Source organism: Ambystoma mexicanum, chromosome 3p, assembly GCF_040938575.1.
Source record: "Ambystoma mexicanum isolate Mex_15411 chromosome 3p, UKY_AmexF1_1, whole genome shotgun sequence".
Lineage (NCBI taxonomy): Eukaryota > Metazoa > Chordata > Amphibia > Caudata > Ambystomatidae > Ambystoma > Ambystoma mexicanum.
This window is the reverse complement of record NC_090925.1, coordinates 1,043,328,496-1,043,343,171: the sequence shown is the minus strand read 5'-3', so window position 1 is coordinate 1,043,343,171 and position 14,676 is coordinate 1,043,328,496. Positions and strand designations below refer to the sequence as shown.

General features: G+C 47.4%; 1 protein-coding gene across 3 annotated transcripts in view; it reads right to left on the bottom strand.

Annotated features, from left to right (window-relative positions):
* Window positions 1-14,676, bottom strand: part of CDK5RAP1 (CDK5 regulatory subunit associated protein 1) — a 741,070-nt gene that overhangs the window by 430,520 nt on the left and 295,874 nt on the right. For 2 of the 3 annotated variants that reach the window (XM_069652401.1, XM_069652403.1), the window contains exon 8: window positions 1,252-1,482. The exons of the other annotated variant lie outside the window; for it this stretch is intronic. In XM_069652401.1, the coding sequence (XP_069508502.1) occupies window positions 1,252-1,482 (231 nt within the window). The remainder of the gene's footprint in view (window positions 1-1,251; window positions 1,483-14,676) is intronic. 3 annotated transcript variants of the gene reach the window in all.

Below are 14,676 nucleotides of genomic sequence, written 5' to 3'. Positions count from 1 at the left end.
TGAGAATCCTCAGCATCCATTGCTGGTGATGACTACACCATTGCATGGGGTATGAACCTGCTTGCCACCATTTGTTAGAGTGTCAGCATGGTTGATCCACACACAACAAAGGACGATCCAGCACAGTCGATTGGTGGCAACTGTGGGCTGACCGCATCTGCCCTTTTATTCATTATTTTTACTGTGCCCCTATCACCCGATCTTCGTGTCATAACACCAAAGACTCATTTTGAATGTTGGCTTCTCACACCATAGGGCACTTCTCTCTCAGCGAACCAGGGCACTAAGTGGCCAAACACTTATTATGACTGGATAATGTTCTCTAATATCATGTTACCAATAGAAATATAAGAAAAAAAAGTCTGTCCCGATGTAAACATGCACACTACAGAATTGGAAATCTGTGGTCTAAACGGATGTCCGTTTAATATTTCTATTAGTGCTGATGATGAGCTTACGGCACATGTCTTGAGATTGTGCCCACCAACTCAAGACACGCTGTACATTTACCATGTTTACCTAAATATGCTCTACATCGCTAGGAAATCATTTTACAATGAGTACAATTGCACACTACATCAGTACTAAAAGAAATAGAAAAAAAAGACAGCGAGTTTCCTCTAAGCTTCCTTATTCACCAAGCTTCCTTAATCAATGATCGTGTATATACTTCAGTGAAGTCTAACTGGCATTTTCCCTTTTTTCTCTGGTGTCAATCAGTTACACCCCTCACAGGGAATGCAGAGAGCTTGCAATGATTGACCACAGGGTAAAGGGGTTTCCAGCGATGTTGGCGGGAGGGGAAGGTAATGAGCATTGGCTGAAGCAAAGCCTCTGTTGACGGAAGGGGTGGATAGCAAGCCAAACACTGCAGGCTGTGTGTCCCTCCTTGTATGCCATCTCCATGCTATTTTCAAATAGTATGCCAATAGTTTAAGCACAAAGGACACTTTTAGCGTCACCTAACTGCCAAAACTAAAAATGGTAAGGCAACATGCATTTTCAAACCGTTACTAAACACAGTACATGAAGCAGAAAGATCAGTGTCAGATCACCATTCCCACTTCAACTTGCCAACCAATGATAAAGGGTTAAAGTTTTTTTTGGTGCACTGTGCCGTATATTTATCCCTGCCACTGGTACTGCATTCGTATGGGATAAACATACCCAGATGATTCCTTTTTTAAATGGAATGGGATGGTTTCAACACCCCAGTTTAACACACACTTTCTGTCTTGCATGCTTACCCACCTCATCTGGGAAATCTTTGGGGTGCGGGGAGGTAAACCGGATTCGCATTTCAGGATCCACTTGGGAGACCTTGTCGAGGAGGTCAGCAAAGCGCAGTCCCCCTTTCTTGGCTTTGTAGAGTGTGCCAAAGCCACGACTCAAGACTGTGGCTGTGGAGGGGTAGGAATGGATTTCGGAGGCGTCTCGGTAGCTGTTGACATTTTGCCCCAGCAGCGTCACCTCTTTCACCCCCTGCAGGTTGTGTATAAAAGAAATAGAATGTGACAGAATTACATTTTGTTTTTGTTATCAATTCTTGGCCACCACCCTCAAGCTATTTCTCCTACCCAGGGAAGCAGGAACTAAGGTAGTGGAGTGGTGTATTTCCCTAAACCTAACATTATTTAAGGGCAGTGATTGCTGAAATATATTTTGATTTTTTAAAAGATGGCTGTAGCCCACACACTGTCCCTTTTTGAGAATTGTTCTCGCATCACTACTATTGAGGTCTTTGTAGCAAGCAATACACTATAGCCTTCCTTTCAGAAGAGGTGGCCTAAAATGGAGATGCATAAAAAGGACAGCCACTGTCACATGTAAAAGAAACACCTGCATTGGTTAGCCATTCCTCTTATTATAGCAGAAATGAGCAGTCCATTTTAGTATTAACAGAAGTCAACCAAGAGGCAGCACATGCGAGATCAGCAGGCAGAATTTCTGAGTCATGCATAAAAGTTAGTCTGTCACAAGCTAAAGGTTATTTTTTTTTAATTTCTCCGGGTTGAGATGGTAAACAGGAACTACTCTACAGCGTAGTCAAACCTAATCAAGGTAGATGGCAGAGCGTTAATGCTTAGACTTAGGAGGGGGGTTGAGAGTGGTCTAGGGCTACAATGTGCCCACACAGAACAACAAGTGCAAACATATACAATGATTAATTAGGCATTTAAAATACACACTAAGCAATGAAACCTCTAGGTACATTTTGTGACACACTTACTATAAAACATATATGTACACATTCAACCTTAGGAAAAGATCGAAAGCATTTGAGTCACTAACCACTGTAAAACAAGTACGTACTCAGGCACAAAGTTCAGTAGAAATACTTTAGAACAATCACAACACAATTTCCTAGCACTTAGTAAGTACAGCCCTAAAATGGGTTGACCTTGTGCCCTAAAGTCACCGTTTCCAAAGTTATACTTTTCAGATAGGTTTACTATGTGATTGGACGATGCCAGTGGTTGTGATTCCAAGTTCAAAAAGTTCAGGTAAGTAACTCTTAATCCTACTACACTAGGATAGGATTAGGAGACAATCCTTGAACAGATCACCACTGATATGTCAGGTAGGAGAGAGAGATGGGCATAGGACTTTATGTAACCTTTTGGAAGTATTAGGAAAAAGAAAAAGGTATGTTAACGTATCCCTCAGAGTCAGATTTCCCAGAGACCACTGCTGAGGTTCTAGATTCCGTTGGGGACACAGTCTTTTGGACTTGCTCCTGTTGAGGGAGGCTCAGGTGTCGCGTTGAAGAGGCCACTTTCAGGCTCAGGATTTAGTTTTGAACGTCTGCATTAATTGAACCTCGGCTCCAGGCAACTCCCAGCTGAACACCCTTGCAAAGAAAAGATGAAGACTTCTGTAGCAGAATACAGCTATTGACCTTTGTCTACAGCAGTGACGGTTTGAAAACAGTCCTGCCTGCATGCACCACGCTGCATGGTGCTTTCCTCTAGCGATTCTCGGCGAGTCTGTGAACCGAAGCGGACGAGGAATCTCTTTTTCGCATTGTATTGCCGGAAAGGAGCTCCTCTTTGGGGGACCCTACCACCTACCACGAGTGCTGGTGGCAAGTAAGGAGGGGGGCAGGGACCTCATTTCACCAAAATGCCAGGGGTAGCGGAAGTGACATCACACGACCCTTGACCCCTAGTGACATCACAGGAAGTAATGTCATTTGATCCCACCCCGAAGGGATATCGCGGGATGCGATGGAACACGACCTTTCACTCGTTGACAAAACAGAATGCGCTATCACATAGCATTGTACACTACAAAAAATATGGTTACGATATCACTATAATGTGATGTACATTTCATACAAGAATGCATCGCCATATGTATCGGTGTATAGGCCCATATTACCAAACTACTGTGAATGCAAGCAGACGTCCATGACCAAATGATAATGATGTGTTACTATTTAGCACTTAGGCTTAAGTGCTTTATATAGAAAACATATACACCCAATATCACCCAACCTGTGTTGGTACTCATTTATCGACTTCAGAAGGATGAAAGGCTGAGTTGATGCGTTTAAGAACAGACTAATTGAGTGACTCACCCCCTGAAGTGTGCCTCAAATAAACATTTAATGAGTCTATCAATTATTGTATAGAATTCCAGAAAGACACATTATTTGGTATTCCTAATCTTTCTTATTTAGGGTCAGTGCTGAAAGTGTTAGTTGAGTCACTCCATTTCTTCTTTTTCTTCTCTTTTTTAAAGAGGCTTTAACAAGAAGGCCAGCCACTCCAAAACTAAAGAGCCACATGGTGCTGGCCACAGCCCATGAGCTTTCATTACAAAGGTTGCAAGGGTGACCACAGTGGTCGCAAGGGAGACCTCAGATGTTGCAGTTGCAACCTCTGGTGACCCCTAAATGACGTCCCTGGAGGGGGGGTACCTATGTAAAGGTTCTGTGGGTTGTAGTCGCTCACACATTGCTTCCTGTCATTGCTCTCCTGTTGGGCGCTGTGTTTTTTATGGAGGCCTGTGCGTGAGATCGCTGGATTGCACTGCCTCCTTAATTAAAACCCCTCCGACAAAAGGAATGCGTAACACGGGCGCGTAGAGTCCAGTCTGCCCCTCGCAGTTGTAGCATTCGTGAACTCTTGGTGGGATCCTGGCAGCTCTTGGTAGCCAGTGTTTGGTTGCGACCTTTTGCAGGAAATATAAAAAGAAAAGAAAAGCCTGATGTGATAGGACCTCTCACCCGGCAGAAGCTGCTGCAACACCGAATGGACTCTGAATTCTATGACAAGACAGGAGGCTCATATTATGCATTACCATCTTTACTCTGAAACCACAGCAGCAAAGAAACAACTTTTACAAACAAAAAAGTTGTAAAGAACAGAACTAATAGAGTTCAATGTCAATGAAAGGGAGCTCCCCAATCCATGATGGAGGACCGGTCATGCCCTGCAGGAGACCAATGAGCAGGGACCCTTCCTTATATAAATCCATTACTCTAATCTCAATTCCTTTTTCTGTAGCTGTCTTGAACCAGACGTCCACTGCACAGATCAGATAATAAACGATGAAGGCAAATCCAGCGAAGCTCTCGTACCACGCACTCCATAACTTGTCACTGCGAGCCACACTCCTGATCAGAACCTCAACTCGTAGCTGTAAGAACAACAAGCAAGAAGGGTGGGTGGATGGGAAGAACAACAAACCAAAGAATGTTCTCTCTTGAACCACCCGTGTACATGCGTGTCATAACTGTCATATCATTTCATATCCTATAATAATCGCCTCCTTATCTTTAATAGAATCTAAACCCCCATCTCACGTTAGTGTGGGGGGATTAGTCATTCTATGACAAGACAGGCTCATATTATGCAAGTTCAAAGCCCTTGCATCCCATTAGTACCACATGATCAATACAATAGAGACAATATAATAAATAATATAACCAAATAATAGGAAAGAAAATGTTTGAAAAGATTTCATTAAATCAATCAGCTGACCGCAAGAAAAATTGCCCAAGACTAGGCTGCCCGAATAACTGTCTTATAAGGCATAGACAAAAACACTGGCCCTCATTACGACCCTGGCGGAAAGTGACTGACCGGACCGCAACAGCGTAAATAGCGTTTCCGCCATTGCACGAAGGAGCAAAGAGCGGTCCATTCCGACCCATCGGGCACGAGCACCACGCCATGGCGGAAGTGCAAAGTCCGCGATGGCGGAAATGACCCCAAAACGGCCCACACCGCCGCCGTACGGCGCCCTAGGTGCAATACCGCCACCCATCACAGCGGACACCGCAGAGTGCGCCTACCGGAAAGTACGGTGACCGGAAATATACGGAAACGGAAGCAAAAACATGGCCCCGGAACGGGAAACATCCCGCCGTACACCTATAAAACCACTAAAACCACACAACCACTAAAAACACTACCCTGAGACACACCCCAACCCGTCATCCACCCTAGCGAAACCAAGAAAAATGGGAAAAGTAGCGAAGAAAGCGTGCGACCGCAAGCGGCAGGTCCACTTCTCCCGTGAGGAACTCACCGTGCTAACAGAGACCCTCCATGAGAATGCTGCCGTCGTCTTCTCCACGCAAATGACCAGGACGGCACTTGCGAACAAGAAGGCCATATGGGCTCTGGTGGCACAGCGGGTAAGCGCGGTGGGGACCGCACCCCGCACCCCACAGCAATGCAGAAAGCGGTGGGACGACCTGCGGATACGCGTCCGCAGCATACTCTCTGCCAACCGCAACATTGCCACAGCCACCGGGGGAGGTCCTGAGTCACCCATCAAGTTGACCCCCTGGGAAGAAATCTGTGCCTCCACCATCGGAATGGAGAGCATTGAGGGAGTCGGAGGGATGGAGAAAGGAGTGCAGACATCAGAAGATTCAGGTAGGTGGGCCAGATAAAACAATGCTAAATCCACAATGTCCAATCATGTGAAGTACCATGTGTCCACATAGTGCAACAGAAACACATGTCCAGGAGAACGTCCACACACATCGCCCTCATAGCGCACTTTAAAACCACAATAAATACATAAATAAATAAAAACCCCTAAAACACCCACCACACGTCCAGCAGGCACACCCTAACTGCAGGCTGCCAAACAACTGCACCCTCACCCCACACACAAATGAAAGCACCTCCAAGGCCCCGACCCAAATCACCCTCATGTACCACCCCAATGCATGTGATACAATGCCATTCCAATACCCACAGACCCAATAATAACCCTCGCCCTCCTTTACTCCACCACAGGGTCCGATCCAAACGACGAGCAACAGAACACCCCTACCAGCACACCTGCAAAGAGGGCCAAGACCAACGGCCAAAGACCCTCCACCTCAGCTGCACGCATCAAGACACGGCAGCAGCACAAATCAGGTGGCAGCACAGAGGAGGGAACATCAACAGGCACCCCAGCAGCCAGCATGCCCACAACACCACCACCACAGGTCCCCCCAACGGATGCCACAGAAGGCACTGGCTCTGGTGGCAGCAGCACCATAGGTGACACCCCATTGATGGCAGCATGCTCCGACACAGAAGACGGGGATGTCGAAGTCAGATCCATCCATGACCTGTCCCAATCCCCCTGTCTGTCCCATCCCGTACAACATGAGAATACCACGCAGGGGCACCCACAAGACGACGACTGGCCATCCCCCCCAAGCCCTGTGGCAAGGCAACATGAGGTCAACAGCCCCTCTGTGACACCCCCGCAAATGGCCATGGCCCAGCAGAGGCAACAGTCCCTCGACAAGTTAATCGGGCAACAGCAGCAACTGGCCACGCTCCTCAAGGACCATGCCGATGAATGTGGGGGCACTAAGGCAGACATAGAAACATCAACTGAGACACTCAGGGCAGAAATGGAGAGAGGTACAGAGACACTAAGGGCACAAATGGAGAGTAGCACCGAGAGCCTGAGAGTCCAAATGGAGAGAAGCACCGAGAGCCTGAGGGGGGAACTGCATGCGACGTCCAAAGACGTATGTGCCGAACTTGCCGCAGTGCGCCGTGTGCTCACGGAGCTCTCACAAACCCTTAGGGACATGCATGGACGTGAGCAGGCAGAGACATCATCCGTTGCAAGTTCCGTCCAGGGCAGCCCCCAACGTAGATCTGGGAGGAACCTGCGCTCCACAGGCAGGGGTGCCCCTGACACCCGCAGAGGGGGCTTGCAATAGCGACAGCCCACTGACAATGAGCATCTTTGGACACTGGTGTTCGGGGGGGAGGTAGGAGGGTGGAGGGGGTGTGTTGGGCTCACTTGGGTGGCGGGTCGATAGTGTGTTCAACATGATATCACATATGCCATAAACAAGTGCATGATCAACCAATGAGATGTGTCGACAATGATCATAATGTACTAGGCCATCCTAGGCGTATAGTGCATATTGTGCATGTACCAGACACACACAGTGCCACGAGTCCCGTGTCCATGTATCAGCCACCAGGCGTGAGTGCTAGAAGCATGCATCAATGAGATGCTGACGAATGTCACGGCCCTCCGGTGCCTCGCAGACTCCTTGAGGTGCTGCCACATCCCCACCCTCATCATGACCATCATCAGGTGCTTGCAGTTCTGCGTCAGGGGGCATGGGCACATTTCTACGTACGCACATGTTGTGGAGCATGACACATGCCATCACCATCTTTGCAACCTTCTCATGGCGGTACAGGAGTGCCCCGCCAGACCTGCTGAGGCAGCGGAAACGAGTCTTCAGTAGGCCGAATGCCTGTTCAATGACTACACGGGTACGTGAGTGGGCATGGTTGTAGTCCTGCTCTTGCTGGTTCCGTGGGTTCCGGACTGGTGTGAGGAGCCATCTCTTCAGTGGATACCCAGCATCACCTGTATGTGGACGATAAACGTATGATGTGGAATGCCATTGCTACGTACGCACACCCCCACCCCCTTCCTGCCAGGTCATTGCCGCATCACATACTCTGCATCATCATGCATGAAAAGAGACTCACCGAGTAGCCAGGATCTGTTCCCTGCGTGTCGCTCCATGTAGCGTGGTATAGTAGAGTTCCTCAAGACCATAGAATCATGGGTTGATCCAGGGAATCTGGCACAACAATGTGTAATGATCCTGTTGGAGTCACACACCATCTGTACATTCAGGGAATGAAATTGTTTTCGGTTGCGGTACTGGGCCTCCATGGCATGTGGGACGACCAATTCCACATGGGTGCAGTCGATGGCACCAATGCAACCCGGTATGCCGGCAAGTGCATGGAATCCCACTTTTGTGTTGGTAATGTCCTGCTCCGAGCGTGGTAGAGAGATGTAGTCGTCTGCGTGCTTCAGGAGGGCATCGAGCACTTGCAATAGTGTCCGTGAGAACAGTGGCTGAGAAATGCCATGCAACTGTCCGACTGTGTGCTGGTAGGTCCCCGTGGCCAGGAAGTGGAGTACAGACACCACCTTCAGTAGGGGTGGGATGGCGGTTGGGCTGTCTATCATGCTGACAAGGTCAGCCTGTGTCATGTCCACTATTGCGGCTATGGTGTCCCGGTCCAAACGGTAGAGGGTGTGGATCTGCTCATCAGTGAGGTTGAACGGATGTGCTCGGAGGCGTGGGATTGCGGGCTGCCTGCGTGGTGGTAGTGGCTGTGCTGGCGGCCCTTGCGGGCCCTGCCTTGGCCTCCTCCTCCTCCTGCGTCTCCTCCGTGCGGCCGGTTGTAGTTGGTGTTCGTCCAACATCGCGAGTCCTGCCGGTAGCATTTCGGAGTGGGTGTGGTTGTGGGAGGAGACTGGGTGTGCACTTAATGTGTTTTCAGGCTGTATGGCCTCCACCTGTGGTGATTCATTCCACCTGTGCAAGCTGCTCTCCCCTTTGGGCGAGCACGTCCCGCACACAACGCTGCTATTCGAGGAACGGCATCTTGCTATTGCAATCATGTATTTGTACCCGATGGCCGTGTAACATTTGTTGATATGTACAATCGGCTATGGTCCCATTGTTTCACATACAATCTTTGCAGTCGCGAACAGACTTGTGATGGGTTAGTGGAACGTAGTACTCGAGTAACGGTGGGCCCTCATGCATCACTGTACCGAGTTGCAACGACGGGCGGGGCGTCCCATTAGTGGGTGATGGCAGTTGACATTTTCACACACAGCTGCACTAGATGGATTAATTTGTGATTTCAAACGGCCACAGATTCCTTTTCGACGTGATGTTGCAAATGAGGAATTCGAAGGCCGGCGCTTTCGGTTTTCAGCTAGCGCCGGGGAGATGCCCACAGGTCTGACTGCAGATATAACGTTCTATTGTTCGATGTCCTTGAGACAGAGGCCATGGCGAGGAAGCAATGATTGATATGAATAGTTTGGGATGCGCAATTGTGACGTGGGCGATGAGGCCGGACGTTCCCAAATTCATGTAACTTCACATCACTGAAATTACGGGCTGGGACACTGTGGATTTTGCAGGCTGCATGACGCACAGACTCAATGGAAATTCCGAATGTTTTGTGAGTAAATATTCAGGCGTTTTTATAACAGGATGAGGGAATGATGAATGGATGCATGGGCAGGTGATTTGATACAGGGTTTGCCATGTACAGGGCTTCTTGGAATCTATCCGCCTCCCCTGCGCTATGTGATGCAGGGCTGCCATAGTGGGACCATCGTCTATCTGGCCTTGTTGAGCCCTCCCTGTCTCGACGCGCCTTCAGACACTTGTGTCCATGCACGTTAACATTCCCATCTGATGGAATCTGTTTTGACAGACGCATGCACAGGTACACTCGTTTGGGATGGTGTTTACACCTCGATATAGATAGTTATGAGTCGCAAGTGGTTTTGGGGTGGTGATGATCCTTTGGAGTGGGCTAGCATGCATATGGCTGTGGATTTAGTGTGGTCATTGGAGTGAGTTGTTCGAATGTAGTTCTGATGGCCATTCTGTTCTTTTTCTTTTCTTTTGGTTGACAGGTATCTCCTCCCCTTTTGCCACTGCCATCTGTATGCCACTCCTGCAGATGGCGTTTACTCACGACACCTGCTGCTTCGTGTTCATCAGTGTAGCAGCATTACGATCTTATGGGACGATCGCCAATGGCCCACATGCCCTTACGCAGTACTAGTGGCTCGGAGCAACATTTCGGCCTTTCAGTTGGACTAGTGCCTCCCCATTGGGACGGGCCTGCGGTTCTGTGCGCTTCCATGTTGCCTTTTCGTACGTGAATGTGGCTCTGTGTACCATGATGGAACAGGGCGTCACACAAGTAGTAGCTGGTCATTCCTTGCGGATGCAGCCCACGATGGTGATATGTGTTTTGTAGTTCATGGACTAATGGCTGTATGAGCTTGGTGATTTGGTTGTGCATTAAATTTCTATTCTGATATGGGACGTGTAGCGTTCTTCTTTGCGAGTGATGTGGCATATTCCTATTTGGGGAGCGATGTGTTGTGAGGAGATCTGCATTGGGTTCCGGTTTCGGAGTATAGTCGCGTGGTACTGTGCTGGGCGCGTTTGCCTACGGAGCCGAGTGAGGTCAGGGATGGGGGCTGCCAATATGACTGTTTGAATGTTGTCATGCTCAGGGGCGGGGGATTGGGTTTTGTGTAACAGACGACGGTCAGCCAGGTGGACTGGTGGAATGTTGTGATTTTCGGAATATTGCTGGTCACAGGTGCCTGTGTTTGCGTGCGTTTCGGGGGGGGGGAATGTGGTCATGTCCATTGGAATGGCTTCTGTATTCGTGCCATCTGTGCCCTGCAGCTCCCATTGGCCCCTCTTGTGGATCTTTTGTTCGTTGGCATGCATGGGTGACTTGTACATTTCACTGGTAGCATTGTGACTTCATTGCACCTACGAGGAGTTGTACTTTGTGGGCAGGGAGCGGTGTACAGGCACTCAGTGGGGCCGTTTACGGTTGATTCGCGATGCCGTACTTCTCACCATGGCGGAATGGTGCTTTCCGCCATGCTTGATGGCGTTAAGTACATGTCCGCTAGGGTCGGAATTCGCGTACCCTTGCGCCATGGTGGTATTTACGGTTTGGCATGGCGCGCGCGCGCGTGCTTGGTGCAGTTAGCGTTGGCGTTCACTACGGTGTCGCTAATGGCTTCGTACTTTGCGGTGGCGGGTCATAGTCGCACCGAGCGCTATTCGATGGCGGTATTGCATCTCCGCCATCGTTTTACGATTTCCGCCAGGGTCGTAATGAGGGCCACTGTCAGAAAAAACAACTGGAAGAAGTGTCAATTCCAGCCTTCCTTACAGGCCACCAAAACCAACTGGTTAAAAGAGGGGGAAAACATTGAACAAAGTTTTCCTATACTAGTAGGTTAGGAAAAACCCATCTGAAATAAACGCCTCTGTTGTGCCTTCAAACATTTAAAACACTTCAATTCATACCATCTTTGGGAACCTAGATAGCCAACCAAAGAAAATAAGCACATAGCTCTCCTGGAGATAAAGAACCCCATAGGGGTGAAAGTTTTTTAGGTTCCATCCCATGCGTTAAAGGAAGATATCGCATTAGAAACAGAGCAAGTCACATAACTACACTGGGAAACCAAGTGGGAAAGACATCTCCATAGAAGGTAAAATGGGAGTAAAAAGTAATTTTATTAATTTGTAATAGGACGACCCATCCTGAGCGGAGCAGAAAGCAATAGACCTAACCCAAAATTGTCGTCAGACATATGTGTATACTAAGGAAGGAAGTCTTCTGGAGGCAGAAGCAGAATGGAAGAGAGGGGCCCCACCTGAGAAGCTAAACCTGCCAAACCACCAACACAGAGACCTTCAGATCTTCCGAGCTCTTGAAGAAGGACTCTGCTACCATAACAAAAGGCACCTTAGGGTAGGGGATTAGTCATTGCGTGTGGAGAATCTCTTGCAGAGGTGAGTGAAGGGTTGGCGTGCGAGACGGTGCCGGGCAGCCTTGATTGCGGATTCTCAGCTGCTTCAACCTCTCCCTCTGCTCAAGTACCACCTGTTTTATCTCCCGCTGCAAGTTCTTTGATTCGTCCCACTTTTCTCAATCCGCTCACCTTAGACACAGCAGCGGGTTTTGACCTTGTAAACAGTAACACTTTTCATCCTGAAACACGGATACATGATATCACTGACACTGAACTACTCGAAGCAGATGAGTTCAATGACGGCCCAGTGGATTATAACGATGCTTTAAAAGACATCAATTTGCAGACAACAAGCAATAATCTAGAGCGTAATAAAGAGATTAGTCGAGCTGTCAGGGACCTGTCCAGTCCATTGTCCATGCCCTATGTATTGAACAATACTCCACTGATGCTGTCCTTAAAGCTCTCACGTGTGAGCCACATAATGCTCAAGTTACGAGATCACCGAAAGCACATGTAGTGAACTTGGTGATAAAGACAGAGCGACGTTACAGTGTAAGGTAAGCAAGCTCGTGGAGAGCACCGCAAAGAGTGAAATTACAAAGACGGCCATATGCTCTGACAATGGAATTCAATTCATAAAAAGATTGTTACCCTCAGACTTGCCTGACAATGCAAAAGATGGAGAGTCCATGCTGTCCCCCTCTACGCAATATGACGAGCTGCCGAAGAGAGAGGCCCTTCTAGCTGAGTGCCTTAAACAAGACTTCCTAAGTTAAGAGAGCGACTCAATGTTAGCTGTGAACTTCCGATATCTGCAGAAGGCGGTCGCCACCTTCAAGGAGTTTCACCTTCGTCAGTGGCATTGAGTAGCTCTAAGGTGTTAGCGATCAATGGGAAGAGGCCAGAGATGTCAAGGTTATATAAGGAGCCGACAAGCAACCTGTTAAATGTGAAATCAACCCAGGCACTAACAACAAGCAGTGATACACAGACAACCTACCATTGTTAATGACCGTCGAAGCCATGTTAATGGCGATGGAAAGAAGACAACGCACACCTCAGGTGATAATTCTTCACGTCGACCGATGGTACAACAGCCAGCAGATGCGGATGAGCGGTCTAAAATCAATAAAAGTCAGCTCTCCATTGCAGCTGGGCTGCAGATTCATAATAATGTCTTGGCAGCAACGACAACTGCAACGGTACCGTTTGTCAAATTATACGAGACATTGAATGATAACCTAAAAGATCAGGAGACTTTCTGATGAATGCAAAGCTTACCTCTTTAGAAATGTTCCCGGAGCATTTACAAAGAAGGCTTGATGGTGAAGCCGAAACTTCAGCGAAATTGCACAACAGGCTAAGTGACTTGGCTAGAAACGAGATGGCTGAAAAAACAGATTTAATAGAAGCTGTAGTGGACTGCACTAAATGGATGCGGCACAACTAACATCGAAGCAAATGTCTGCCCTGCAAATAAAGAGGCGACCAAAATGGATGACCGAAAGAATAATAAAACTATTACTGTCACTGGAAATGGCATCTCATTAGAGAAAAATAACAATGGTTCTTGTTTTACAAAACCATTGAACTCGGAAACCAGCCCGACTGTCTCCAGCCATCCGGAGCCTTCTGTGAGTGATAGTCAAAAAACATTAGTAAGAATTAGGATAAATGTCAACAATGAGAGGATTTCTCTAAAAAAAATCTAACACTGACAGTGTAAGTGCACTCGTGTCTGCCACATGTACGATCGCATTGAAACAAAAAGCATTGACTGAAGCCACTGATGATGATGAGCAACGCCCTCAAACTGACTCTTCGTTAGAGGCAAATCGTTTTTCTCCCACTTTTGAGATCTTCTCGAAATTGAATAAGCCTGCTCCCGTCCTAGCCGCAAAGGCAAATCTAATAACCAAAACAAAGATGTTGCTAATAGATCGAAAGGAAAGAAAGGGGTTGGCACAAAAGTTAAATCTAACTCTTCAAGGGCGTTTATTAGAAATCTAAACAGCGCCACCACCTGTTGCTCTATTCGAGCATGTGAGCCAATACATGGCACAGGAATGGTTGTCATAAGACATTGGACTACATTTGGGCATCAAGCAATTTTACACATGCAATAAAAACCTTGAAAGTACTGGAGATGAGAAGCAGTGATCACAACGCTCTAAATTTAATCTGGATGACAGAAAAAAAAGAGATAGTGACCGTTCTGTGTGAGAGTTGAAAATAAATCAAGGCCAAAATAGTCTACGGATAAACTGGAATGACATTGAGGTTCTGACAAAGAAACTTACATCTGCCAACCAACAAGAGTCTGGATTCCTTAACTATGCACCTCTACTATAACAATTTAAATCATTAAAAACCGGCTTTAGATTTGATATTATGAAAAATAAATATTTATTTAGCTTTAAGGTGGCGATGGAAAAGAGAAAGATGATCAATGACATTAAAGCCCTAAAGATTAGTTATAGTCCGGACCAGAATCTGTCGATAAAGAAACGCTTCCAGAGTAACAGAAATATTTTAATTCAAGCTAAGCCGAGATCAAGAGCGTGCAGAGGTCATGCTAAGATCCATACCTGCGCATCATTGGAGAGATACTTGGAACATCATAAATGAAGGCTCACTCACTCATAAAGCAAATCTAAGTATTAGCGTAAAAACAGATGAATGGGTGAAGCATTACTTCAGTGTTTTTAAATCCTCTACACCCCTTGAGGTTGAACAATGGGTCGAGAAAAAAGTTCACTCGAATATCCAAATGCAAATAGTGGAGATTGTAGAGTCAATTTCAAAACTGAAGAATTTGGGTGCAGCCGGCCCCGATGG